This window comes from Aspergillus aculeatinus (assembly GCF_003184765.1).
Source record: "Aspergillus aculeatinus CBS 121060 unplaced genomic scaffold BO66scaffold_81, whole genome shotgun sequence".
Classification (NCBI taxonomy): domain Eukaryota; kingdom Fungi; phylum Ascomycota; class Eurotiomycetes; order Eurotiales; family Aspergillaceae; genus Aspergillus; species Aspergillus aculeatinus.
Window position 1 is genome coordinate 13,650 of NW_020291550.1, and position 24,612 is coordinate 38,261.

Sequence of the window (24,612 nt, forward strand, 5' to 3'; positions counted from 1 at the left end):
GTCTCTTAACAATCCACGAATCCCAAATTGTCTACTAGCACTGTAAATTAGCCCATGCTTCACTCGACCCCGTTCTAAGTAATCTTTCCATCTGGCTTGACCCCACGTTGTTCCAATAAATGGATCATAACTTAATAACCAGGTCCAGATTCTAAATGGGGTTCATGGCCACGAAGAACCGACCGATCATATCCCACCAACTTACCCGATCCATAGCATTAATAGAAAATGTCGTTTTCGAGCTAGTAGAGCCTAACTTTGCTTCCTGACAACCTAGTTGGCGATATTTGGTTCTTTCTATACAAAATAGTATCATTCAAGAGCTACGTACAGTATTGACCTATTTGCTTGAAATTTCTCATTCCCGATTTTTGGCTGCTTCGCAAAACAGTTTCCCTTCCATACCTAGCCTTGTCATTGCCCTGGCCGATGTCATATGGTCGATTTGGAAGCTAGCCATTTGTCGATATCTTTACTAAGAGTACGGAATGTGACATAGCCTCTTTCAGTTTGAATGATCGGTGATTCTTACACTTTGCCTGTTTGGTGCCAATTCGCGGTCGTATTGACTGCTTCAGGAAGTCTACTCCGAGCCACATATTCCGTGACGCAGTCGATTCCACAGGTTCTACACTTCGGTTCCAATTGCTTAGGACAATACGTCCCCCATGCGAGAGGGCGATATATCTCGTAAGCGAGTCATCAGAGCGTCTTCTCCTACAATGTACCCGGTGCAACGCGCACTCTCCGTGCCTACATGTATAGACGACATGGAAAATGGGGTGACCATATAAGGTTCTTACGACATCTCGGCGGGAGTCATCACCACAGGAGCAGCCGGCTTTCCTCCCCGCATAATGAATTTGCCGGCACATTGCCCTTTGGGCTTGGCGTGGAATCCAATCCTGCTCTACAGTCCGTCAAGCCGGGAAACATGGTCTGATTCCGGCTCGAATACGTACGTACGGGCTATATCAAATGCGGTGCTTGGATCCCGGTGCCCGGGTTATCATTTTCTTCACTACCCCACACTCCCCACGCTCCTTGTCCCGTCAGGGGAGCTCACGCCTGTCTCCGTTCTCGGATTCTCTCGGTCATCCGCCGCACTTGGAGCTTTCAGACTCGGCATGTAGTTGGAGTTCATAAGTTGCCCCATACCCCAGCCCGTCCAGGCCAATATGAGCTGTAAAACAACTCGCATTGGGGAACAAAGCTATTCAGTGGAGAAGCACAACACTTTCGCGAGCCATGACTCCGTGGGCGACTTTTGGGTGGCTCGGCCTTGCCTCCCTGGCTCTGGCCGAGTTGAACCCTCCTTATTATGCGGATCTGAGTTGGCAACCCGCGCGGACCTTGTCCAACTGGTCGAACTTGACCGTCGAGACCCGGACCGGAACCTTCATTGGCATGTTGAATGATACCTACCCCAATGTCCGCCAGTTCTTGCGGGTGCCCTATGCACAGCCACCGGTTGGCGACCTCCGCTGGCTTCCTCCTCAGAAACTGGCGCACTCGTCGAGAAGAATTGACTCGACTCGATTTGGCCCGGGTGAGCCAATGCCTCATTGATCAGCCATGACCAGGCTGGGATTATTGCTTGACAACAACGGCTGACCTTTTTCTCTTCAGCATGCCCGCAGTACGTTGCTGCGGGCGAGTCCATGTGGGCTCAATATGAGCCGCCGAATCTCCTGCTGAGTATCGGCGAATCCGACAACCAGGGCTCCGTCGCGTGGTCGTCTTCGGAGGACTGTCTGTCACTGGCCATTTGGACCCCGGCCTATGCCAACGAGACCTCCCAGTTACCCGTTGCACTCTTCGTCACGGGCGGAGGAGGGACCACAGGGGGCATCGCGATCCCTTCCCAGCTGCCTTCGAACTGGGTTGCCAACTCGCAGGAGCATATTGTGGTGACCATTAACTACCGGGCAAATATTTTCGGCAGTGAGTACTCAGCTGGAACCCTCATCAGACGGCACATTTCTAACGACAGACCTTCCCACTTCCAGATCCCAAGTCTAAAGCTTTGAAGGAGACATCCTTGACTCTGATGGATGTGCGCGCGGCGGTGGAGTGGGTATCGGAGAATATTCGGGCATTCGGGGGAGATCCAGAGAACATTATGGTAAGCTTGCAATGAGTAGACCCCTGACAACCGTCTGAGGATCAAGTCTGATCAATCTTTTTCGCATGGCAGCTGTGGGGCCAATCCCAGGGCGCTGCCCTGACACACCTCTACACCCTCGCCTACCCGGATGATCCTCTCGCGGTCCGCTTCGGCGTGATCTCTGCGCCCCCGTCGGTGACCATCAACACCACTGAGACGGAGGACGTCTATGAGGACTTCCACATCGTTGCCAAGGGTCTGGGATGCAACTACGGAGACGACGCCGAGGCGGAGCTGGAGTGCATGCGCCAAGTGTCTTGGGTTCAGATCGAGGAGTATATCAACCGCTATAACGGCACCCCGTCCATCGCGTTCACGAACTATATCCGTGAGTCGCCCCCCTCCTTTTGTGCCCATCCCAACCCCTTTTTTCTCCAGTCCGGTGTGTCAAGATATGACTAACGGTAGAGAATACCTTCACAGCTGACGAGAAGTACATCTTCGCCAATGAAACCGAGCGCTACCGACTGGGTCGGGTGGCTCCCGGGCCGGCGATCCGCTCCAACGCCGCCCGCGAAGATCCCATCACCCCCGGTAATGACACCGCCACCATGGAGACGACCGGCGAATGGCTCTGCGCGTCGTACAAGGATGCGCTCTTGCGGGCCTCGCTGGGGCTCGAGACGTACCGGTACGAGTGGGCGGGCAATTTCACCAACATCAGCCCCGTTCCCTGGCTGGGCGCGTTCCATTGGTCCGATCTATTGATGATCTTTGGGACGTACATGCTGGATGTCGGGGAGATCTCGGAGCTAGAGGTCACGACCTCGCGGGCGATGCAGGATTATTTGCTGGCTTTTCTCAAGGACCCTGCCACAGTCAGCACGGCGGTGGGTTGGCCGGCGTTCAATGCCAGTGCCCCATCTGGAGGGTTGGTTCTGGAGTTTGGGAACACGACGGCCGTGCGGAATGTCACGGGCGATTTCCTGGAGGCAGGTTGCTGGGATTCCAGCGCTCCGTTCCGCATCTTCGGACGCGATGAGAGAGTTCCGCTGGAGTGGAGGGGATAGGTCTCGCAACACTCAGAGAGACTATGTGTCTGGCGTAAGATCAAAGGAGAGAACATAGTTTTCGGAGAGCCTTTTTCGGCGAAGTATATGAAGCTTCTTTTCATGACGACTATGTTGATGACAGTTGGATGTGGATTAGCAGGTGGTAGAGTGAACAATAATTTTATAATATCTGCAACATGAAACAACCCCAACCAGGTGACATAGCCAAGCTCAATGGCAGTAGTCAGAAGTAAGCTTGTCAAAGACCAAGTGCTTGCATACAAAGAACGCTATCAAATGACCAACGCGAAGAATACCGCCATCTCAAGATAGCTCAAAGAGGTGAACCTGTTCCACACTGAAATACTCCTGCTTACAATCAGTGTTCCCTTTGCTGTGATGTGAAGTATATAATCCGCCCTGATATGCTTTTATTCTACATGTTCGTCAGCAACCCCCCCTTCAACCAACCCTTCAACTGACAGACCTACAACCAACATGTCTCCGCCACGTTACCACCTCAACCTCGCATACTACGTGCACTATCTGCCGGAGCAGCTCCGCCCCCTCCAGGTCCCGGTGCAGCGCCCGCGGATGACGCATCTCAAGTGTGGGCTGTGCCACCGCCTCCAGGAGGATCCGGAGAGGGCGCTGCACCAGTGCTCGAACTGCTACAGCTGCTTCCATCTGGGCTGTGTGGCGCAGCTGAGGATCCACGAGCTGTCGGAGCGAAATGTCCGGCTGGTCTACGGCTGCCCGAGCTGTGGCACGCCGTGGTTGACTCCGCAGCATTCTGCCGAGGAGCGCGGGAAGTCTGCGAGCCCCGGGAAAGAGAAGAAGAAAGTGAACCATCAGTCCATGTACCAGTACCAGCGCAACGCGGAAAACGACTATGTGTGTACTGTCCGCATGCCCGATGGCCGGCCATGCGGGGTGACTGCGGCATTTTGGGATGCGTTCGCGGCGCATCACGCACGCCAGCATGAGTCCCGGAGGTGAAGTCGTGGAGGGGTTATGTCCTGGAAGGTTGTATTTCTGTGGGCTTAGTTTGCTTCTTTACCTGCCTGCTGGTTGTTGATACAAGGCATGAAGAACAAAGTAATAAATCAATAAAAAATCAGGGGGGTATTATTCTAGGTAAACCTGCCGTCGCTCTTCTTTGAACCGCATAGAAATCTTGCTTTGTAGTCAACTGTTATAAATCAATGCTTTTGTTACTCTAGCACATACGACCACAGGGTGTGGAAAACAGGGCTTCCCGTCCGCTCAGCCGTACTTAAGCCACACGCCGGGAGGTTAGTAGTTGGGTGGGTGACCACCAGCGAATCCCTTCTGTTGTATGTTTTTTACACTTCTTTGTGATTACCAGTAGTAAAATTCTGGTTGTGTTTGTTGTCTGCGCTGAGGACTGGCACCGCATCCTCGAATGCATGTCTATTCATCCCGAAACTGGATTGGTACGGCAAATGCGTCCCTCACTGAAACGGGGAAATGCTATTCGGTCGGAAGTCAAGTGGATGCGCATGCATCTCGGGATGTTTCAACTTGGCGATCAGATCACGTCACCCTGTACTTCTGAGTATAATTATCGTCTGTCTGCTCGGTTGTGAGGCATGGCGTTTGTTGTTGGGAATAAGACATGATCCGTGCTTTCGCGCCAGGCCCTAATCCCACACCCTGCAAGCATCACACATACCGCAAGATCCGTCCCCCCCCCCTGCCCCTTCCTGGCCCAAACTTGTCTCTTTCTCTCTCTCTCTCTATGTCGGAATCATAGCTCTGCATCATCCTGACTCACAGAGGCCGACGACAGATCGAGCTCGGCGGTATCAAACTGGAAGTACGGCCCAAAGTTGATGACGACATGTGTGTCGGCCACCAGGCGCTGGATCGAGACGGTCGGATACAGCTGACCGCACACCGCCGTCGCTACGTCTCCTGGCAAGAGAGGCTTGTCAGCATGCTACATCAGTAAGTCACAACCTGAGACGGCAAGCCAGTCCCGAATGACGGCGTAATATGATGCGAGAAAGCCCGCTCCCGGCCTCGAGATTGACGAGAGACACCTCAAGGAGACTCACTCTGCTTCTCACCGTTCACGGTGAAGAAAATACTTTGCGACTGCCGGTCATACCCACAACCGACGACGTCCCCGGCGCCATAATATGGACCGTAGGGCTCGTGATGGCCGGCCGTGTGGAAATTACCGTCGTCGCCGTGATATCCCCAGGAGTCCTCCTTCCAGCCGACAAAGTCGTCAGGATGGACGTGTTCCTTGGACAGGCCAATTCCGACAACACTATGCAAGAGAAGAACAGAAGACATCAAAGGTTAGCGAGAATTATCTCGAGGGGCGATGCGAAACCCGAGAAGGACGGGGCATACGGTGAATCAGGGCTCTGTAGTATATTGATCTCGAAATAGAACCTCGACATGGTAAATGGAATGCAATAGTCGGCACGAACGGAGGCATTGAGTATATCACCGAGCTCAAAGGGGGTTATTGGAATGAAAGATTGAGTTGATCGGGTCTGAGAAAGAGAAGTACTATTTCTTTTTTTGCGGATTGTGGATCAGGAACATACCGGATAGCGTTGCCGTCTTTCTATCGCGCGACAGGGAAATCGTACAGCTGCGGTCAAAGGTACTGAACCCTGAGGGTAACATTAAGTGCGTCTTAGATAGAAAAGCCTGGTCAGCGCGCGGGTGGAGCAACTCCTCGAGCGCGCGGTGCCCCGAGACGCGGGCAATATCTTAGACAAGCCAGGAGTCGCGAGACGTTTGTTCCTGGAAGCTCACCAAATCGCCACCAAAGATAGTTTGTAGCGTGTGCTTGAAGCCTCGCGCAACGAGTGGAGCGACGATTGATCGTAATTGCCGCCGTCTAGCATCCCCGCTCAGCTCGTTCAGCAACAGCTCAAGTCTCTCGCACAGGTCGTCCGCCACATTTTCATGGGCTAATGCAGCCCAGTACAGCGGACTTCTCCCGCCATCGTCCACGCACTCGACGCTTGCCGCGTCGGGACGGAGCTGCTTGACCTCTTCAAGCCGCCGTAGCTGCGCCGCGTAGTGAAGTGCAGTGGCCGAGATCTCGTCCCGAATGTCCAGCCGTGCGCCGCGAAGAAGCAGGTGGTCGATAGGGATCCTGTCTTGCAGCAATGCGAGCATGAGTGGCGTTCTCCCCCAATAATCCTGGCGGTCGATGTTGGCACCCTTGTCCAACAGAAGATTGGAGGTCTGGATCAGATTTTCCCCGAGGGTATAGTGCGCCATGGCATACAGGGCGTGCAGCGGAGTCCCGAAAGGGCGGACCATACAATCGTGGGAATCATCGCGAGCGAGCAGTGAGATGCATTCAAGGTCTCCCCCAAGCACGGCCAGATGTAACGGAGTCCCGAAAGGTCCCCCAGCAGCAGTGGGGATAGCTCCCAGCTCAACCAGTCGCTGAACAACAGAAGTATTCGCCGGTTCACAGGCTAGATAAAGTGGTGATTTTCGTGGTTTTGCGTAGATGTTCGGGTCAGGGTTTCGTTTGAGCAAAGCCCAAATTACTTCGAGATTCCCCGCTTCTAATGCCAGACTGAGTGCTGTAGCCCCGTCGTCTCGGACAGCATTGATATCGGCTCCACGATCGAGGAGCTCCTCTACGATAGTCAAATTTTCCAGAGACGCAGCCCTCTGGAGAACGGTCTGTTGGGTCTCGTCGCGCTCGTTGCAGCTACAGCCGGCCTTGAGAAGCATTTTAACAACCTCCAGATTGGAGGCTCCAGCTGCCAGGATCAACGGGGTCGAGCTGGATTTTCTCTGCTTCATGAGCTCCAGATTGGTATGTTGCAACAGGAGAGACGTGATACCAGGTGAATCGTGCGCGAAGTGGAGAGCTGTCCAGCCCTGATGGTCTATCAGGTTTGCGTCTGCCCTTGTGGAAGCAGTGGAGGGGCCGTTGCCAGAGATTGTCTCCCCATTGACAGGATGCAGCAGATACCTGACCGTCGCTTCGCCCTCCGATCCAGACTTTGCAGCCAGATGCAGCAGAGACATAGAATCGCGATCTTGACAGTCTACCTCAGCCCCGAGATCTACGAGGAGGTTGACGAGGGACCAGAGGTGGTTCTTGGCGGCTACATGGAGGGGTGTTTCACGGTGCCCGTTTACTGCGTTCAGATCGGCACCATTTTCAAAGAGCATTTGGACGATGTTTACCTGCTGCACTGGATCAGCCATATCAGTTCCACAGGCCATGTGCAGGGCTGTATTTTGGTCAGACGCTCGAGACTTCGCGTCCCATCCATGGTCAAGGAGTTGTTTGACCGTCTCCGATGATTCACCTTTCTTGACGGCCATGAAAAGAATTCTTGGTGGCAACCGCTGGTCCATCGCTTCCGCCAGGATGTCCCCATGTGCAAGAAACTCACGCACCACAGTGCTGCGGCCATTGACTGCTGCCAGCTCAAGTGCATTGAGCTCCTGAATATCCTGTTCCTTGAGGAGTTCAATCACTCGTGCTCGAGGCAATTTGAGGATCTCGTGAACCACGCGGTGGTGCCCTATTCGGGCAGCATAATGCAAAGAGGTTTCCCACCCATCAGAAAATATCTCCATGCCATGGTCTAGCATATATCTGACGAGATCTACGTAGTCTCTTCCGACTGCCAGATCCAGGTGAGATGTGTATTCATCCTTCGGCAGCTCCACGCCGGCGTGAGACACGAGCTCCTCCACAATTTCGATATGTCCCGCCCTGATTGCATAACGGAGCCAGTCTAGGTGAAATGCCGGTTGCGACGCCACGTGCTGAGTTAAATCACGCAGAATCTCACGATGGCCTGCCTCTATTGCGAGTTCAATTGCCTTCAGATGAATTCTCTGTCTCTGCTCAGAGTCTGCGAGGGGTTCAAGAGCCCCTTTCAACAGGTTGCGGAAACAGGCCAGGTGGCCATGCTCTACCGCAAGCCATATTGGCGCCTCGCTGTCCTCCAATGGGTCTGGCATAAATGCCCCTTGGGCGATGAGAACATTGATTGTTTCTAGGTGACTCTCGCGGGCTGCTAACTGGACCGGGGTCTTTCCCCGATCATCGACACGGTCCATGTCCTCAGCGTCGGCGCACTCGACAATCAGCCTGATTGCTTCAACCTGGCCAGCCTCTGCAGCCAGATGCAGGGGCGTGCAGCTGTGCTCTCCTAATTCACTCCATGGAACTTCTGCGTGCTGGCTGCAAGTCTTGAGAGCCCGCAAGGTGTTGAAATCCCCCATCCGGGCTGCTAGATGTGCAACTGTGTTACCATCCGCATCGACGCATTGGACATTGACCCCTTTGCCTAACAGGAATTCGACAACCATGGTATGGCCGTTTTGCGCTGCCAGAAGCAGAGGGCACCGATCATCTAGACTATAAGAGCCTTCGAAGATGCCCACCCAGAGCTCCTCGATGACACTAGTGTGGCCGTACTCGGCAGCCACTAAAAGGAGTGATGGTTGTGGTAGGGTGTTTCCGAGAGCCTGTAGCATCCTCATCATGGTCACATTACCTTGAATGGTGGCAATCTCCATGGCCATCTTCACGTCATCGACGGGAGGGCTTTCTTGGACTGTCAAAATGGTCTTCACGGTGTCAGGCAGGTTGTGATGGGTGGCAAGACATAAGGGCTTGTCGCCAATATGCTTCCGTAGATCGACCCAGCCCGTAAGTTCGCAATGTCTATTCCAACTCCAACTAGCTCCACGTCCTGTAAGGAACTTGACGATGTCGGCTTTCAATGTGTCTGGCGGGTCTGGGATCTCTGCCGCATGCGTTGGCCAGTTACACACTGCGTAGTCAACAAGTTCCTGGACTGCCTCGAGCTGCATGGGTGTTAGATCCTTCCTCGCAGGTGTCAACAGTGTGACAACGTCCGCCATCATGTCGATGTATCGTAGACAAGTGCTGGTAATTGTGGCATGAAAGTCCGCTCGGTACAGCTGACTTTGCTGCGCGAAATATTCCCGGAAGGACCGATGCAAAAACAATTTACGCTGACCCAGGTAGAAAACAAAGCCTATGATCTCGTCGAGTTCCTGTCCAATATCACCGGACAGCTCCTCCATTAAATCTTCGAACCCGAATTCCTGGTCCGTCTCCACAAGATTAGACAACGCTACCGCGACAGATAGCTCCGTTAATTCCAGTGGATATGTTGCATGATAAATCCAGTTCAAAGCCAGGCGAACAGTGTGCGAATTCGATGACCGATCCAGCGCCATCCGGAAAACTTCCTCTGTCGAAAGTGTCGAGGCCATTAGAGCTTGACGCAATGCTCCTCGAGTCGACCTCATTGTCCGGTCCTGGAGACGCTGCAACCGAAGATCCACGTCAAAGAATGTGCATCCTTTTGTGTAGACTTTGTCCACAATGTCCTTTTCTAATCCGTGCCAGATGGGACGCTTGATGACCAGATTGGACGCCCCATCGGCGGCGAACTCATACACTGCAGTGTTCCAGGCGTCTAGGGCCGGGAGATCCAGGTGACGCAAGGATCCAGTTCCCGTACTCAAGGTTATTTCGTCGAACGCTGTATATAGGTCCGCTGAACCCGTAATTAGGATTTTCAATCGCGTCCCGAGAGAACAAAGACCAGCCAAACGTGTGCCTAAAAAGCCCCCTAGAGCACCATCCGGCTCGCATTGACTCAAGCCATTGATCACAAGAAATTGGGGCTGTTGGTCCGTCTGGACCAAAACATGGCGCAACAGCGCCCAGAGCTGGCCGCATGAGATCGACTTTTGCTTGGCCAGCAGTCGACACTGGCGCTGAAGGTGGGGGTATGTATCTATCAGGGACATGAAGAGTTGTCGAATGATGGATACCAGAAAGCTTCGCTCCGTTCGTCGGCGAGCATCATTACTGTAAAAGCTGAAGCTCAGCAGGGTCTTTGGCCCGAGCGCCTCGTCACATCGCAGTCTATGCAGCAGGTAAGAGGCGACGACTGTATTTCCTGAGCCCGTCGGTCCGGTAATACAAAGGGTTCTTGGCTGCGCCGCTTGCAGCCACTGACTATAGGCTTCCTGCTCAGCAATCCAGGCTATAGACAAATTTCCTTCGGGTATGACCGATCGCAAATGGTGGGTTGCGATATTTTGCTCAGACAATAATCTCTTGAGTGCCGCATATTCCTCAGATCGGTCTATTGCAATTAGCCAATCTCCCTGGCTACACAGCTGGAAGGTATATAAATCCCACGAGGAACATACGCGCGTAATCTTTCCGTATGGTCCGATCAATGTCTAGAAATATCTGTTGATTGATAGGGTCATCATCGCCTGATCCCCAGGTGCTCTTCAAGGGCATCTGCGCCATGTTAACATGTATCCACAACAAAACACGTTTGATGGGGTGGAGAGGGCATCGCACCATCCCTTCGTCAAAGATTTGGGGCTCATTGATATATTTGATGTGGTATGCATCGCAGACATGCCCAAAGTCGTCATCAACGCGTGCAAGAGTCTTGGGCAACGATGTGAGGAAGCCGGGTATATCTTTGTGCACCAGCCGGCCTGCTGCGAGCAATCGCAGTAGAAGACGCTCCCATCCACGCTCCTCCAGTGAGGGGGGGGATTCAACTAAGTACTGAGAGGCAAAATGAGATCCAGACTGAATTGGATGCCAATCCAGTCACGCACCAAGGCAATTGTGTTCAGCCTGATCCACTGGAGATCTCGCTTTTCTGATGCTAAAACAAGCACATAGAATAGTCCACGTATAATGGGTGTCAGGGGGCTGTAATGCACTAATACACGCATACACGAAGATACTTGCCTCCTTTACAATTGTCGCGCCAGTGTTGTAAGAAACGAAAATGATCGGTGGAGGCTGGCTTCGATAGGCCTAAGATTGCGTTATCAGGGGCAGGTTTCGTTAATGGTCGAGTTCGGTGTTATCGATTTTGCCTCACATTCAAGGAATCAAGGACTTGTTTGGCTGCGCTGTCAATGCACTCATCGCCCAGAGGAAAGGGGCCTTGAGCAGGCAGAAAGTCTAGCATCAATACAGAGGAGTCCGGAAAGCGGTATGCAAAAGACTTTTGCCACTTTTTGAGATCCTCCGCGCAGCCTTCAAACTCATCGATACCATTGATGAGGATGATCCTAGGAATAGAGGCGCTGCGTTAAGACTTGCAGAGAGCTTGCGGACGAAGGGTCACCAACAAAAGACTCTCGTTCATTTTTGTTTTCGGGAACTATAGATGGACATCAGTATCTGAGCCTGTTAACAAGGGGAGGAGACAGATTGAGTAGAAGAAGCTTTATCCCCCGTGGTAAGTATCAGCTTGAGCTGACAAGATGTTATGTTACCTACACCAGTAACTGAGTGGGCTCGTTAATCCACGCTAACTGCGGTGTCGAGGCAAAGTCACAAACAATCTGCTTTAAAAGGGGAAACACCCGAGAACCTAAGGGCTTAAGGGTGCAGAAATAGCTGATTGACCGTGCGATCTTCTCAAACGCAAGACGACCATCATTGGTCATGATTTGTCTATCCAAGCAATCATAGTACATATGCATGCAGCAAACAGAAGTCACAAATAAGCGGAGCCTAAAGATAACAGGCTTTCAAAACTCCCTAAATCAACATCCGGACATTCCGTGGTACTGTGGTGTATTTACAGTACATTATCAGTCCACTGTCACCCACTACTTGGCTGCCTGTTACTCAAACTTGACACCTTCCATGACCGCTCGCGCAGAGCTAAGCACTGGTACCATTGTCCAAGGACAAATTCAACGACACAGTCGCCTCACTCTCCGACTTTAACAAACTGGGCTGCTGGGAAAGGGATGTCATGTTGAGATCGGATGCTGCCGCATCGCCCCCAGGCTCGTCAACACAGAAGTACTGCGCGATGGGCAATTTCTCCATGGCCTGTAAGTCATCCTCTCGGATCCCAGTGACCGCGGATGAACGAACTTGAGTGGTATCTGGCATCAGTGTTACCGGATCGATAATGTGGTCGACGTCCGTGGTCAGCGGGAAAATCCGTCGAGCCGTGGAGCGGAAGTCCACTTTACTGTCCACTCGGAGTTTGGCCATGAAAGGACGATTCCCACTGCGCCTAATCAGAACCGCAGTCTGTAAGAATGAAGGCACACCATCTTTCTTGTGGCCATTTTCCTCCATCGACCAGATCACCGCGTTTTCGTTGGCCGACGAAGGATCACTGTGCCATGGTCGAGCGGAAACACGAGTGCTGTAATTGGAAGTTCTCGTTTCCTGGACCTCCCATCCAAAGCCCAGACCGGAGGAGAAGGGCCCCTGGCCCACTTGGGCAGAAGCAGTGGCGCTGTTCTTAGTCTCACGTGTGCGAGAAGTGCGGTTCAGATACTTGGTCATGGTGGGTGCCATCTCGACCACGATTGGGTCCTTGCTGCGGACCCCTCCCTGATCAAAAAACTCCAAAACAATCTTTGCCGTGCAGTAGCGCCGCCTACTCGCCTCGCTTTGAAAGCGGAAGTCAAACAGCAGGAGTGTCGCGGGGTGGGACTGCCCCTCATGGGTCATCTGGCCGTGGTGTATCTCTTCGATTTTGCCCCGCATGCTGAGGGTGGAGTCATTGGGGCTCGAAACCATCACAGCTCGAAACACCTCCCCGTCTTCATTTTTGGTACGAAAATCATTTTCGTCCCCTGTGGGGATGAGATTGATGGTAAAAGAAGTATCTGCCATGTTGCACTTGCTTATTTGACTGCCTCTGCTGCGAATTGATCTAGGAATGGTGTTTGCGGTCAGATGGGCGACAAAGCGAAGGCTCAAGGACCGCATCAATGATCGTTTCAATCTCTCATACTTATGTAGGTGGCTGGGTCCTTTCCTTTGCTCTGTGAGCTCCAGGTGAGGGGTATGAGAGCTGCATGCCTCGAGGTTTAGTCTAGGTAGCAGAGGTAGCAGCGGAAGCGCCCGGAATAAGGCGGAAGGGCAACTGATTCACCTGCTAGTGTACTCCGTACTGTAGATAACTACATGATGTGAGTAGCAGTGGGAGATCGGCGATCAGGAGCTAGAGTCGATCCTTCAATGCTGATTTGTCCAGAGATGATTGTTTGTTGTGCTGGCTGCAGCTGAATCACATCACAAGTCTCCGTACATGAACACGTCACACCGAAAAAGCAAACATCTTCCATTCAGGCGCTACTGTACTGTACTGTACTGCACACTACAGGATTAAGCCTCTAATTTCATAACCCCTCAAGGAAACATTTGAATACTTGCCCAAACAGGCAAACTTTACCCACAAACGACTCTATTAGAACCATCAAGTGATTTTAGTGGCTTGCTTCGAGGCCGAGTCCCTGTCGGAGGTCTGTACAGTACTGCGGGGGCGTGCTCTACTGTGCTTAGCAGAGGATCTGGCTTGTTTAAAGTGACTACAGTATAGCTGGGCTTCGTCCCTGAACAGCAGAGATTACCCTAATTCTTCAGTCTGTCATCATGCCAAAACGTTCATTACTAGGCCCTGAGACCTATATTACACGACCTAAAGAAAAGGAAACCTCTATTGAAGAAGTTCTGCAGGATGCGCAAAACATCGACTTTTCGCAACAAGACGACCATTCGTCCGTAGCGGAATTCTCCAAGCAACACGCGGCTCGCTTGACCAAGGTGCACACCCAAACGGTGGATGGTGAGCTATTGCATGTTCTCGCCAAGGACAGCAAGAAGACCCTTCAACATGAGAAATTCCTGATTTGGACTCTCAAGAAGCATCCAAATCTGCTCGGTTGCCTAACCAACGCGGGAAACACGCCCCTTCATACGGCCCTGGAAAACAAGAACGATGACATGGTGGGACTCATCCTCACGCATACTGCAGACCAACCGAAAAAGGTATTATTCAAGGCTGAAACGAAGGGGGGCGAGCACTGTCTTCATTCTGCCATCAACTATAACAGCCGCTACACCAGGGACCTCATCCACTTGGGCGTTTGCTACCAAAGCGAGGTAAAGATCTTCGACAAAATGACACACGACGATCGGGATACACCACTGAGCCTCGCGGTGCAACAAGAGGAAGACTCTTCAGCGGTTGTGGATAAACTTTCCGTGGCCAGTAGTCGTACAACCCATCTAGCGCCTCCTTCGTGGCCCCTGAAGAATATCGATAAGCTTTCGTCAGAAGATCGGCCTCGAAACAATTCTCGAAATCGACAAGGACTGGCTGGTCTTTCCCGGAAGGACACCGTCGAGTTCAAGCTCACGGCAGCGGATGATCGAAGGGACAGACCTCCGCCTGTAGCAATTGCACATGCTCCAGAAACGCAGAAACCGGCAAGCAGCACGAGGTCAAGTCCACTTCAAATAGTTCAAGACCTAGTTGATGCCATGCCAGCGGCTCTCTATCAATACCGGGATAAATGGGGAAACACTCCCTACCAGGCCCGGATTTTGCATCTGGAGCGCGAAAGACGTCAGCGAGCTCCGGACGCTTTGACCGCCGACACGCCCAAGATCAACCCTCAAGAGTTGGTCAAACAGGACGACATTGCTAGGTTTATCCGGTCCTACTGTATTCGAAGGCTTCCTCGTCGGGATGCCCTGACAGCCCTCTACACGGTTGGCGAAGGTTCTTACATGATCCCCCTCAACACCCAGTTGGGTTCGCGCTCGTTCTGACTACTTGGTAACCACTACTAGACCTGCAGATTGACTTCGACTTATCCGGACTTCCACTAGTCACTATAGATACCAACTACCTTGACCGACTGTCTCAGGTTCTCAGATTCGAAAGCATTCTCAACTATGTTGCTCTCCCACGGCTGTCGGTAGAGGAGGCGAGCCCCGCCCCGCCTGTGCCAGAGTCACAGCGCAAGCCTCAGGAACAGTAAGTGGCCGGCTGAACTTATTCAAGAGCCAACTCACCAATTCAATTGAGATTTAGAGGAAAGGGCAGTAGAAGTTTAGCCAACATCTTCAGATGGCTCAAGAAGCATGGTGTTGAGTCGATCATTCGCGTTGTTGTAATCGATGATACGGACCCACCACACTCAGACGAAGCCATCGAAGAATGTCTCGATGGCCTGAGAGTCGAGGTTTGGAACTGGAAGAAGATCGATCTGTGCACAGATGTCATAGCGAAGGTGGCTCTGGAAACTGTAAGGGAAGTATCTCTGTATTCATCGGGCAACAATGCAGTTCTTCTGGGGTGGTCGAGCGCTGACGGCCTTGCCCGGTTTCCCAATGTAGGGTTTCCCGCACTCTTTGCTACCCTCGCCTGGTCCCTCCTCAACCATCCTCGTACCCACAAACACTCCCTTCAGTCCAATACAAACATTGACCCCTCTTTATGCAGTTGGAGAAGGTTCATCTGTACGTGCGAGAGGTAAGAAGATCTGACCCGAGCAAAAAAAAGCCCGCCATGGCCGACCACCGAGTCGACCAAGAAACCAATGTGACTTCTAATGTGATTCTTGTCAGGGCCTCGAAAGTCCAACAAGGTTGGAAGAACATATGAAACTCTTCGAGCACCGACTTAGACAAGGGAAACCAGACAAACCCAAGCTGGAATTCAACTGGACGACTGATAGCACGAAGGAAAGCTATGCCTCCGGGTTCCGGGAAAAGCTAACCTCGATGACGAAGTGAGCGACAATCCACCACTCAGCCGCGCATTCTCGTTCCTCTTGCTGACTCGAATTGTACTCCTTCTTGGCAGGCGAAACCCATGGTTAGAACTCATGACACACTTTGGGGAGTTTCTCCGATCGGCATCACCGGCCATGGAGCATATCAAGATTGCGGTGATCGACGATGGCATCGACATCGGGCTCGACATCTTCAACGACAAGATCGGCGCGGGCGACTCGTTCTTGGTCTTGGACGAGGTTTACGGGAAGCGCGGGGGAGCCTACTACGTTCCTTCGGGGAGTCACGGAACGCTGATGGCGCATCTGATCTGCACCGTGTGCCCAGTGGTCAAGCTCTATGTGGCTCAGCTGGAGACCGTGGACCGTTCCGATGGACGACGCTCGTTTACTTCCGAGTCTGCGACGGACGTAAGTCACCACACGCCCCTCCCCTTCCTCCTTTCCTCTCTTCCTCCATTAGCCCCCTGATGATCGAATACACAGGCAATAAATTGGGCCGTCGATCGAGACGTCGACATTATCTCAATGAGCTGGTCCATCAATTCCAACCGCGAATTGACGCATCTCAATGACGCCATCGGCCGGGCCGAGAAGAACCAGATCATCATGCTGTGCTCCGCCATTGATCAGGGCAGCCACGTCCGCGACAACACCTATCCCGGGAAGAATAAAAACTGCATCAAGATCGGCGCGTCGACGGTCACGGGGGAGCGGCTCGGCTGGGTCTCCAAGGACGCCTGTGACTTTTTGTTACCGGGAGAGAATGTCTCCCTGCCGCGAAAGGGGAGTTCTTCCTCCTCCCAATCGGGCCCCACCACCTACCCCCAGGCCGGCCCATACGGCAGCTCGGTCTCCACCGCGCTCGCAGCCGGGTTGGCTGGCGTTCTGCTGTATTGTGAGCGGCTGTTGACCGGCCCCGCCCCCGAGGCTGGGACTACCAGTAGTCCTACTAGCGACCCGGTGTTGCCGTATCGGGACCAACTCCGAGGGCTTGGACAGATGAAAGTGGCGTTTGACAACCTCGCCAAAGGTGGGGATGACAAGTTCATCCAGGTGGCGGACCACTTTCGGGAGGAGTTTAAGAACATGGTTTGGAATGAACGTGATGCGGAAAAAACAGACGACACTCGTCGGAAGCTCCAACAGCTCATGGCCACCATCGTCAACAATTCGACAGTGACCAGTTCTAGGCTTTGGAATGTTTGAGAAAGGAATAGATAGCCCTTAGATATGCTGACTGCGTCAAGATATAAAAGTACTGGGATTCTCTCTTCGGCTTCAGCCGTCCCGTCTACCTCCCATGTGTCTTTACAGATCCTTCTTTCTGATATTGCTTTTCTCATTGTATCAGTATACATACCGAGTCCGTTCTTTTCAGGGAGTGGGTGGAGATAAACGTCCAAACTTCTGCGGCCGGGACTCCCGACCCTACCCGCACCCGGCCTGGCTAGTTGTCCTGAATTAGGGCTCAGCTTCCCCATGCCCGTGTCAAAGGATGCTTGTTTAGATCTACATAACGGGGTACAGATTCACGAACATATAAAGTCCTCCACAGTTCCCGCACTACCTCGTAGTCTGCTCAGAGAATCTTCTGATCTCTTTCACACCTATCTTGCTGTAGCGATGGTTCCCTCTTCTTGACTTCACAACATACCATACTTCCGCATGTATGTACCCCACGAGTTGTTAAACCATGTAAGCTTCTCGCGTCAGCCTTCTTGCTTTCTCAGCTCAGTGTGCCGTCAGAGGATGGGCGGTCCTGTACGCACATATTAAGGGCCGAATGACACGCGCAGAGGTAGTGTGAAGGGTGGGGGGGAAGAGTCCTATTCATGCTTCAATCGAATTACGCTCGTAATGTATCCACCCGAAATTTTGCCGAGATCTTCTTCCCTCCACCTCAGTGGGATTTGGTTGTCAAATGCTTCCGTATCACACCCCTCAATTCTTGCTAGAAGGTTTACGAGTCTGCGAGGGATGGAATAGGGAGTGTGGCACTGCCAAGAAAGCCTCGAAAAAGATCAGATATTATAGAGAAGTCAGCAGGCAGTGACTTACAGGATCTTATTTTCAGAGTTTGCGTTAGGCGGATGCGGCGTGGAAGAATCTTCGAGCATCAGGATTTGACCTAGCTATATAAAGCTGCGTGTTGTTGCTTCTAGTACATACGACCACAGGGTGTGGACAACAGGGCTTCCCGTCCGCTCAGCCGTACTTAAGCCACACGCCGGGAGGTTAGTAGTTGGGTGGGTGACCACCAGCAAATCCCTTCTGTTGTATTTTTTGCCAAGCATTTCAAACCATCTTCATCTTTCTGAGTCGAATAGGATGTGAATGAAACTCCCTACAGCTAGACCCACTCACTCATGCCTCAGACTCCATCAAAAAACTCTCAATCACGCATTGCGGATCGGCTCCTTCCCCAGGCCACACCGCCACCCGGCCCAGTAACTCCTCCCACTGCCGCCTCGTCCGCCCGCGCCAGCGTCTCCCCGGCCTCTGCGAGCACCGTCTCATTGATCAACAGCCGCGAGTGTAGACCCATCACCTGCGCCGTGTTCGACAGGAACTTCCCAGCTGCTTCGTCGTTCCAATCGTGCAGGATCGATTTGAGGTAGTGGAGATTCGCTCCTGGAATTTCTCTCATGGATAATTCGAGAAGATAAGAAAGCAGGGAAGCAGAAACAAAACTCGACGCCGAACAGAAGCAGGGCAGATTCAGCTCTTACCTTTGACTGGCTGCAGTGTAAAGAAATCATACACCACTTGTCGAGACCTCGGATCGAGTCCCCGGGGGACCGGAGATCCTGGACTATCAGCTCACTTGGCACGTCGCCGAATGTCGTCGCGAACCGCTGGAGGTCCACTCCCTGGGAATCGCCAATATCGACAATGGTAAATGTCTTTAGGGGTTGCTCCGGGTTGGTGGGAGACGGGGGAGGAAGGCGCCCCGTCTGGTGCACCGATTGGAGGTTATCTGGGCAAGCTGTGCAAAAACCATAGAGACGTGCAACGCAATTAATCATACATATTGCGCTATAGACTGGACCAGCCCGAGCTGCTTGAGGTTCTTGACCACGCCCTGGCCGAAACCCTCAGCCCCTCGGAGGCAGAGACCAGGCTGAAGTGGAGAGTCCATCTGGAGATTCTTTGTAGGGAGGCATCGGTGGCGGTTCTTCTGGTCCGGTTGACGGGGCTGAGAACCCTTTGGGTCGTCCATGATTGCTCCTTCCTGATGTCCGACCTTTTCTATAAGGCTGCGCGGCGAGAGCAACCTTTCCACCGGACCCCACCTTTGCCGCAGCTGGTTGAGGTCACATCCCATTGCGACCTCCGCTTTTCCACCCGTCCGTGGATGGACCCGGAGTTTCTCACGCCGTTCTTTTACCTGCCCGCAGTCCGCATTATCAAGGGCTCGGCCTTTTCCCAGAGGGGTCAATCCGATCCACGACCGCCGCTCGCACCTCTGACTGTGAAGCATTCCTCGCGCCCGGTCCGAGAGCTGACAATCTCCAATATGACCTACTGGCCTGCGCTGTCTGACTGGGTTGCAGCCAGCACCGACCTGCAGTACCTGGCGGTGACGATTGGGCGGTATAGCCGCTGGGACGACATGTTCGGTGCGCGGGATGTGCCATTCTCGGCGCCACGGTTCCGCCGGTCCTTGCTTCCTGTTGCTGCCACGCTCATGACTCTCCGGTTGGAGGGCACCAATGCTTATGATACGGCGTGGCAGATTGAACAGTGGACCGATGCCGATTTCGCTGAGCATGCCGAGGAGCAAATTGGGTCTCTGAAACCATTTACCGTTCTCGAGAACCTGGTGATGCGCCATAGTTTCCTCATCGGTGAAATCCCACTGACTGAGCTCTTTCCTGCATCTCTCAAGAGCTTGAGTATCGTGGACATTGTTAATGAATATTACCTGGATCTGTTGTCGGATCTGTCGACGTTGGTGCGCGACCGGACCTCCTCTTTCCAGCTGGAAGAGCTAGCCATTGATCTGGTAGGGCTAGCTGAGGAAACACTGAATCCTCTGAGAGGCGAATGTGACACCGCTGGTATCCGGCTGAAGTCTGATGTACCTCAATTAGATCCCTGCAGAAGAAGGGGGGGCTTTCCATACCGTTATGTCAGTTCGTGATAGTCTTTCATTTGTCTGAATAACCACCGCACTACCAGAGAACGCCGTTTCCAAGTAGTGCGACGGTTGTAGCTAGGAACTACATGCCTGGATTCATTGCGACGACAGCGGACTGTAAATAAGATAAGATATAGATATCAATATATTGATAAGCAATTGTCGGGGCACCACATCGGAAATAGCCTGTCTTTTCGGGAAGACGGGGCCAGTGGTTTCGGAGCGAGTTCTGCCGTCCTTGGAATGATGAGACGTCAATCTGATGGAGTTACGAGTCCATGCAGAATCTGCCCAACCAATATTGCGTCAACTCACAGGGGTTGACCCTTTGGGAAATGATTGTCGCATGCAGTGCAGCGCCCGCAGTGCCCCTCTTCTCTACGAGCTGAACCCCGCTTCTCTAGCAGTAGAGGGGAAGCTGTTATCACAAAACCAGGTAGAGACTCTTATCTTTAGGAACGTGGGGCCATCAAGATGGTTCACAGAAAAAGGGCTTAAATTCCACTTCTGTACTCACTACTTCCCAGAGAAGTGGTTTTGGTTAGCCCAAGCGATTCCTACACCGGCTCGTTCCCTTACCCTTGCAGCATGAAACACCTCAAAGTCCTACTTGTAGCAAACCGGGGCGAGATCGCCTGTCGACTTCTGGTAGCCGCAAAGTGAGTGCAGCCCCGCGTATCCACTGTGTCCGTTGATAGCCAAAGGGCCACAGAAAGCTTGGCATTCGCACGGTCGCTATTTACAGCGAATCGGATTCACAATCGGGGCATGTTGGCGCTGCTGATGAGGCAGTTCTCCTGACCGGGGAGGCCAGAGCTGCGTATATTGATGGGTGTGTAACCACAAATCCACGCTCTACACACTACCCAGCTAAATTATGATCGCGTCCCAGCAGTGAACAGATTATCGCCATCGCTAAATCACGAGATGTGCAGGCCATCATCCCCGGCTATGGGTTTCTCTCCGAGAACGCCGCCTTTGCCCGGGCTGTTGCCGCGGCGGGCCTGATCTTTGTCGGACCCTCGCCCGAGGCCATCGAGTCTTTCGGTCTCAAACACATGGCCCGGGATCTGGCGCTGGCGGCGGGCGTACCCGTAGTGCCCGGATCCCCGGGCCTTGTTCAGTCGGAAGATGCCGCTGTGGAAGTGGCTCAACAGCTCGGCTACCCAGTGATGCTCAAGGCTACCGCGGGCGGGGGCGGCATGGGCCTGATGGCCTGCACCAAAGAGACACAGCTGCGCCAGAATTTCCAGTCGACCAGATCCCGCGGAGAGTCGTTGTTCAAAAACGCGGGCGTCTTCCTGGAGCGGTACTATCCGGATAGTCACCACATCGAAGTGCAGGTCTTCGGCAACGGGCAGGGAAGAGCCATCAGCATCGGGGAGAGGGAGTGCTCGATTCAGCGCCGGAATCAGAAGGTTGTGGAGGAGTGCCCCAGTCCTTTTGTGACGCAACGGTTCCCGGGGCTCCGGGCCAAGCTGACAGAGGCCGCGGTGGCGCTGGCGGAGAGCGTTCAGTACGGCTCCGCCGGCACAGTCGAATACCTCGTGGATGATGTGTCTGGAGACTTCTTCTTTTTGGAGATGAACACCCGACTGCAGGTGGAGCACGGAATCACGGAGATGTGCTACAAGGTTAATCTGGTAGAGCTCATGTTACAACAAGCAGACTGCGAGCTCGGGGGATGCGGCGGCATTCCATCGGAGAAGCTGGAGGCCTGGCAAGCACAGTGGCTGGAGCCACGTGGCCATGCGATTGAGGCACGAGTCTATGCCGAGAATCCGGCTAGGAGCTTCGCGCCTAGTCCGGGTCTACTCCAGGAGGTGAGGTGGCACGAGCCCCCTGGAACCCGAATCGACACCTGGATTAGGGCTGGTCTCACGGTTAGCCCCGACTATGACCCCCTGCTGTCCAAGATCATGTACCACGCATCCACCCGATCTGACACGGTGGCTGGAATGGCAGAAGTGCTGGCAAAGAGTGTAATCTGCGGCCCCCCGGTCAATCTCGACTACCTCTCAGCGATTGTCGACGACGATCGATTCCGTATGGGCCATACCATTACCAAGTTCCTCGACTCGCTGGACTATGCCCCTGCAGCCATTGATGTCATTTCTGGCGGATCATACACCCTCGTGGAAGATTATCCCGGGCGACCGTCCGTTGGTCACGGATTTGGTCATGCCGGTCCGATGGATCCGATCGCTTTCCAAGCCGCCAATATCCTCGTGGGAAACCCTCCGACCACGGAGGCGCTCGAGATCACGCTCACGGGCCCCGAGCTTCTGTTCCTCGGAGAGGCAGTGGTAGCACTCTGCGGCCCTCTCATCCGTGCTACGCTGGACGGTCAAGAGCTTCTCCAATGGATGCGTGTTAGTGTCCAGGCAGGTCAGACGCTCAAAATTGGGAAACTGGCTGCGCAGTGCCGTGTATACCTGGCTGTCTATGGCGGGCTTCTCAACATTGCGAGCTGGTTCAACAGTAAATCGACTAACCCGCTGGTCGGAGTCGGCGGGTACCAAGGTCGGCCCCTCCGCGCTGGCGATGTCCTGCACATTGTCTCGCGGGACCAGCTTCCGGAAGCACGAGCCATCAGTATGCCACGCTCCGTGATCCCCCAGTATTATACCGACTGGGTAATTCACGTCATGCCTGGCCCATACGAGACCGGCTATCTGACCCTCAAAGACATTGAGATGTGCTTTTCAACAACCTGGAGGGTGAGCCATAATGCTGCACGGGGTGGCATCCGCCTCATCGGCCCGAGACCGGAGTATGCGCGTGGCGACGGGGGCGATGGAGGGTCCCACCCGAGCAACGTCTTCGAATATGGATACCCGATGGGCGGTCTGAACTGGACTGGGGACGAGCCGGTCCTGTTGCCGGTGGACTGTCCGGACTTTGGCGGCTTCCTGTGCAGTCTGACCGTTATACGCGCGGACTTCTATAAGCTCGGCCAGCTTCGCGCTGGAGACACCCTCCGGTTCCACCGGGTCGACCTCAATACTGCGCTGGCGTGCAGGCGCCGACACGAGCGCTTTCTGCAGAGGATGGCTTTCTGTGTGGCGAATGGCTCGTGGGATGATGCTGTCGCTTTCGATGATGCGGCGCTGAATTCCCTTGCCTATGCCCCGGGACAGGACGTGGTGGCTTCCCTGAAGGCGACTGAGACGCAGCCCAAGGTGACCTACCGATCTGGAGGGGACGACTACCTCCTCGTCGAGTACGGCGATGGCAAAATGGACCTGGAGATGAAGTGTCGGTCGACAGCGCTGAAACGCGCCCTCGAGTCGGCCACCGGGGCGGTCTCCACCAACCGGAACCAAGGCGGCCAGATTTACAACCTGGTCGCGTGCGGAAGCTCGTTGGCCGTCTGGTATAACGGCCTGGGAATGGAGCGAGCTGATCTGGTCCGCGGACTGATTGAGATTGAACACACCCTTGGGGACATGCGCCGTGTCCGTTTGCCCATCCGTCGGTACCGGCTCCCTGTCACCTTCCGGCACCAGAAGCTGGTCGAGATGCTCGAGCGCTACACGGCCACCCAGCGGTCGACCGCAGCCTACCTCCCGGACCCCTTCGCGTATGTAGCCGAGTTCAACGGCCTGACCCCGCAGGAGCTAAAGGAGGTCCTGTTGGCGGCCGAGAACGTCGTCCTCGCAGTGGGGTTCATCATGGCCTTGCCCATTGCCGTGCCCCAAGACCCCCGTCACCGCATCCGCACCCCCAAGATGAATCCCAGTCGCAACTACACCCCCGGCGGCTGCTTTGCCCACGGTGGCTCGTCAATATGTCTTTACCAGGTCGATGGCCCCGGTGGGTATATGCCCCTGGGAATGTCTCTCCCAACGCTCGATCTCTACGGCACAAACCCAGTCTTCCAGCGGCAACCCTGGCTGATTCAGGATATGGATACAATCAGCTTCTTCGAAGTGTTAGGGGAGGAGTACGACAGGATAGTGGCAGACCTTCAGGCGGGGCGGTATCAATTTCAGGTCGAGGATGGTGTCTTCGACATGGCCGAATACCACCAACTGCAGAAGGAGATCGGGGCAGAAATGGAGGTAATTCGGCAAAAGCAGATCGTGGCAGCCACCCAAGCCACGGCAAGGGAGAAGGCTCTCCTGGATCAATGGCTCGCGGAGAAAGACGCGATGGTGCCTGACGACGATGAGGTAGCACGCTTACTGCAGGGTAAGTTGATTGGCACTCCTGGCTCTACATTCAGACCACCGGACTGATCTCATGCCCCTTTTTCTAGACGCGACAATTCAAGCGGTCGAAGCCCCGACCAGCGCCAACGTGTGGAAGGTCCTTGTTGAGCCGGGCACTACGGCGACCGAAGGCCAGACCCTCGCAATATTGGAGGCGATGAAAATGGAAATCAATGTCGATGTAGCTGCGGCAATGGCGGGCGCCACCGTGGTAAAGGTCTTGATTCAGCCGGGGGGTAGTGTGCACAGTGGTCAGCCGATTGTACTTCTGCGTCAACAAGCACAAGAAGTTTGAACAGGTCGAAGAAGTGGGAAGAAGATGTACTGAGGTGAAAAACTTGCCAAACAGCCTTCTTCGACCCAGTCACCCTACACGCCACAATTGAATCTTCGTCCCAAATTCCGAGATATAAGTACTGTATATAGGATTCCCTGCAATTGATTTACGAAGTGTGACCTAATAAGCAAGGCGCTGATTGGGTG

General features: G+C 53.7%; 10 protein-coding genes across 10 annotated transcripts, besides 1 other annotated feature; 4 read left to right on the forward strand and 6 right to left on the reverse strand.

The window, feature by feature from the left end:
* Window positions 1-1,222: 1,222 nt before the first annotated feature.
* BO66DRAFT_464596 (alpha/beta-hydrolase) lies at window positions 1,223-3,328 on the forward strand. The gene is made up of 5 exons (XM_025652467.1): window positions 1,223-1,549; window positions 1,630-1,944; window positions 2,010-2,125; window positions 2,198-2,495; window positions 2,591-3,328. Exons 1-5 carry the CDS (start codon window positions 1,249-1,251, stop codon window positions 3,175-3,177), a joined length of 1,617 nt encoding a protein of 538 aa, XP_025498189.1. The 5' UTR covers window positions 1,223-1,248; the 3' UTR covers window positions 3,178-3,328.
* Window positions 3,329-3,332: 4 nt separating this feature from the next.
* On the reverse strand, window positions 3,333-4,158 carry BO66DRAFT_464598 (uncharacterized protein). Its single transcript, XM_025652468.1, has one exon. It carries the CDS (start codon window positions 4,141-4,143, stop codon window positions 3,634-3,636), a length of 510 nt encoding a protein of 169 aa, XP_025498190.1. The 5' UTR covers window positions 4,144-4,158; the 3' UTR covers window positions 3,333-3,633.
* A 277-nt stretch (window positions 4,159-4,435) lies between these two features.
* Window positions 4,436-4,591: a sequence feature (Protein overlapping with rRNA (BO66DRAFT_242094, RAH64368.1) was converted to a misc_feature.).
* On the reverse strand, window positions 4,462-5,769 carry BO66DRAFT_475819 (SPRY domain-containing protein). Its single transcript, XM_025653277.1, has 3 exons — window positions 5,545-5,769; window positions 5,241-5,458; window positions 4,462-5,097 (listed from the first exon to the last, which is right to left on the reverse strand). The coding sequence occupies exons 1-3, from the start codon at window positions 5,592-5,594 to the stop codon at window positions 4,931-4,933; spliced, it is 435 nt and encodes a 144-aa protein (XP_025498192.1). The 5' UTR covers window positions 5,595-5,769; the 3' UTR covers window positions 4,462-4,930.
* Window positions 5,770-6,693: 924 nt separating this feature from the next.
* Window positions 6,694-6,972, reverse strand: BO66DRAFT_336422 (ankyrin repeat domain-containing protein; the record flags this gene model as incomplete). The annotated part of the gene is made up of 1 exon (XM_025644280.1): window positions 6,694-6,972. A coding segment is annotated over one exon (279 nt), but the record flags the coding sequence as incomplete, so codon positions are not given.
* A 189-nt stretch (window positions 6,973-7,161) lies between these two features.
* BO66DRAFT_336433 (ankyrin) lies at window positions 7,162-8,670 on the reverse strand (the record flags this gene model as incomplete). The annotated part of the gene is made up of 2 exons (XM_025644282.1): window positions 7,162-7,370; window positions 8,085-8,670. Coding segments are annotated over 2 exons (795 nt in total), but the record flags the coding sequence as incomplete, so codon positions are not given.
* Window positions 8,671-11,884: 3,214 nt separating this feature from the next.
* On the reverse strand, window positions 11,885-12,859 carry BO66DRAFT_444048 (uncharacterized protein; the record flags this gene model as incomplete). The annotated part of the gene is made up of 1 exon (XM_025651564.1): window positions 11,885-12,859. One exon carries the CDS (start codon window positions 12,857-12,859, stop codon window positions 11,885-11,887), a length of 975 nt encoding a protein of 324 aa, XP_025498195.1.
* A 514-nt stretch (window positions 12,860-13,373) lies between these two features.
* BO66DRAFT_242317 (ankyrin repeat domain-containing protein) lies at window positions 13,374-14,973 on the forward strand. The gene has a single exon (XM_025642867.1). The coding sequence runs from the start codon at window positions 13,622-13,624 to the stop codon at window positions 14,801-14,803; it is 1,182 nt and encodes a 393-aa protein (XP_025498196.1). The 5' UTR covers window positions 13,374-13,621; the 3' UTR covers window positions 14,804-14,973.
* Window positions 14,974-15,229: 256 nt separating this feature from the next.
* Window positions 15,230-17,051, forward strand: BO66DRAFT_396212 (subtilisin-like protein). Its single transcript, XM_025648419.1, has 4 exons — window positions 15,230-15,509; window positions 15,605-15,768; window positions 15,843-16,182; window positions 16,258-17,051. The coding sequence occupies exons 1-4, from the start codon at window positions 15,474-15,476 to the stop codon at window positions 16,978-16,980; spliced, it is 1,263 nt and encodes a 420-aa protein (XP_025498197.1). The 5' UTR covers window positions 15,230-15,473; the 3' UTR covers window positions 16,981-17,051.
* A 981-nt stretch (window positions 17,052-18,032) lies between these two features.
* Window positions 18,033-18,905, reverse strand: BO66DRAFT_242344 (uncharacterized protein). Its single transcript, XM_025642868.1, has one exon. It carries the CDS (start codon window positions 18,798-18,800, stop codon window positions 18,288-18,290), a length of 513 nt encoding a protein of 170 aa, XP_025498198.1. The 5' UTR covers window positions 18,801-18,905; the 3' UTR covers window positions 18,033-18,287.
* Window positions 18,906-19,129: 224 nt separating this feature from the next.
* On the forward strand, window positions 19,130-24,574 carry BO66DRAFT_475824 (bifunctional urea carboxylase/allophanate hydrolase; the record flags this gene model as incomplete). Its single annotated transcript, XM_025653278.1, has 5 exons — window positions 19,130-19,848; window positions 20,443-20,574; window positions 20,628-20,747; window positions 20,808-24,109; window positions 24,177-24,574. 5 exons carry the CDS (start codon window positions 19,130-19,132, stop codon window positions 24,422-24,424), a joined length of 4,521 nt encoding a protein of 1,506 aa, XP_025498199.1. The 3' UTR covers window positions 24,425-24,574.
* Window positions 24,575-24,612: the final 38 nt, after the last annotated feature.

Coding starts and splice junctions, on each gene's coding strand:
- BO66DRAFT_464596 (XM_025652467.1), top strand. CDS start 1,249: ATGACTCCGTGGGCGACTTTTGGGTGGCTCGGCCTTGCCTCCCTGGCT. Junction 1,550..1,629: donor CTCGACTCGATTTGGCCCGG/GTGAGCCAATGC, acceptor TTTTCTCTTCAG/CATGCCCGCAGTACGTTGCT. Junction 2,126..2,197: donor GAGATCCAGAGAACATTATG/GTAAGCTTGCAA, acceptor TTCGCATGGCAG/CTGTGGGGCCAATCCCAGGG.
- BO66DRAFT_464598 (XM_025652468.1), bottom strand. CDS start 4,143: ATGCTGGCGTGCGTGATGCGCCGCGAACGCATCCCAAAATGCCGCAGT.
- BO66DRAFT_475819 (XM_025653277.1), bottom strand. CDS start 5,594: ATGTCGAGGTTCTATTTCGAGATCAATATACTACAGAGCCCTGATTCA. Junction 5,459..5,544: donor CTACAGAGCCCTGATTCACC/GTATGCCCCGTC, acceptor TCTCTTGCATAG/TGTTGTCGGAATTGGCCTGT. Junction 5,098..5,240: donor CGTGAACGGTGAGAAGCAGA/GTGAGTCTCCTT, acceptor CTCTCTTGCCAG/GAGACGTAGCGACGGCGGTG.
- BO66DRAFT_242317 (XM_025642867.1), top strand. CDS start 13,622: ATGCCAAAACGTTCATTACTAGGCCCTGAGACCTATATTACACGACCT.
- BO66DRAFT_396212 (XM_025648419.1), top strand. CDS start 15,474: ATGCAGTTGGAGAAGGTTCATCTGTACGTGCGAGAG. Junction 15,510..15,604: donor TTCATCTGTACGTGCGAGAG/GTAAGAAGATCT, acceptor GATTCTTGTCAG/GGCCTCGAAAGTCCAACAAG. Junction 16,183..16,257: donor CTTCCGAGTCTGCGACGGAC/GTAAGTCACCAC, acceptor TCGAATACACAG/GCAATAAATTGGGCCGTCGA.
- BO66DRAFT_242344 (XM_025642868.1), bottom strand. CDS start 18,800: ATGATTAATTGCGTTGCACGTCTCTATGGTTTTTGCACAGCTTGCCCA.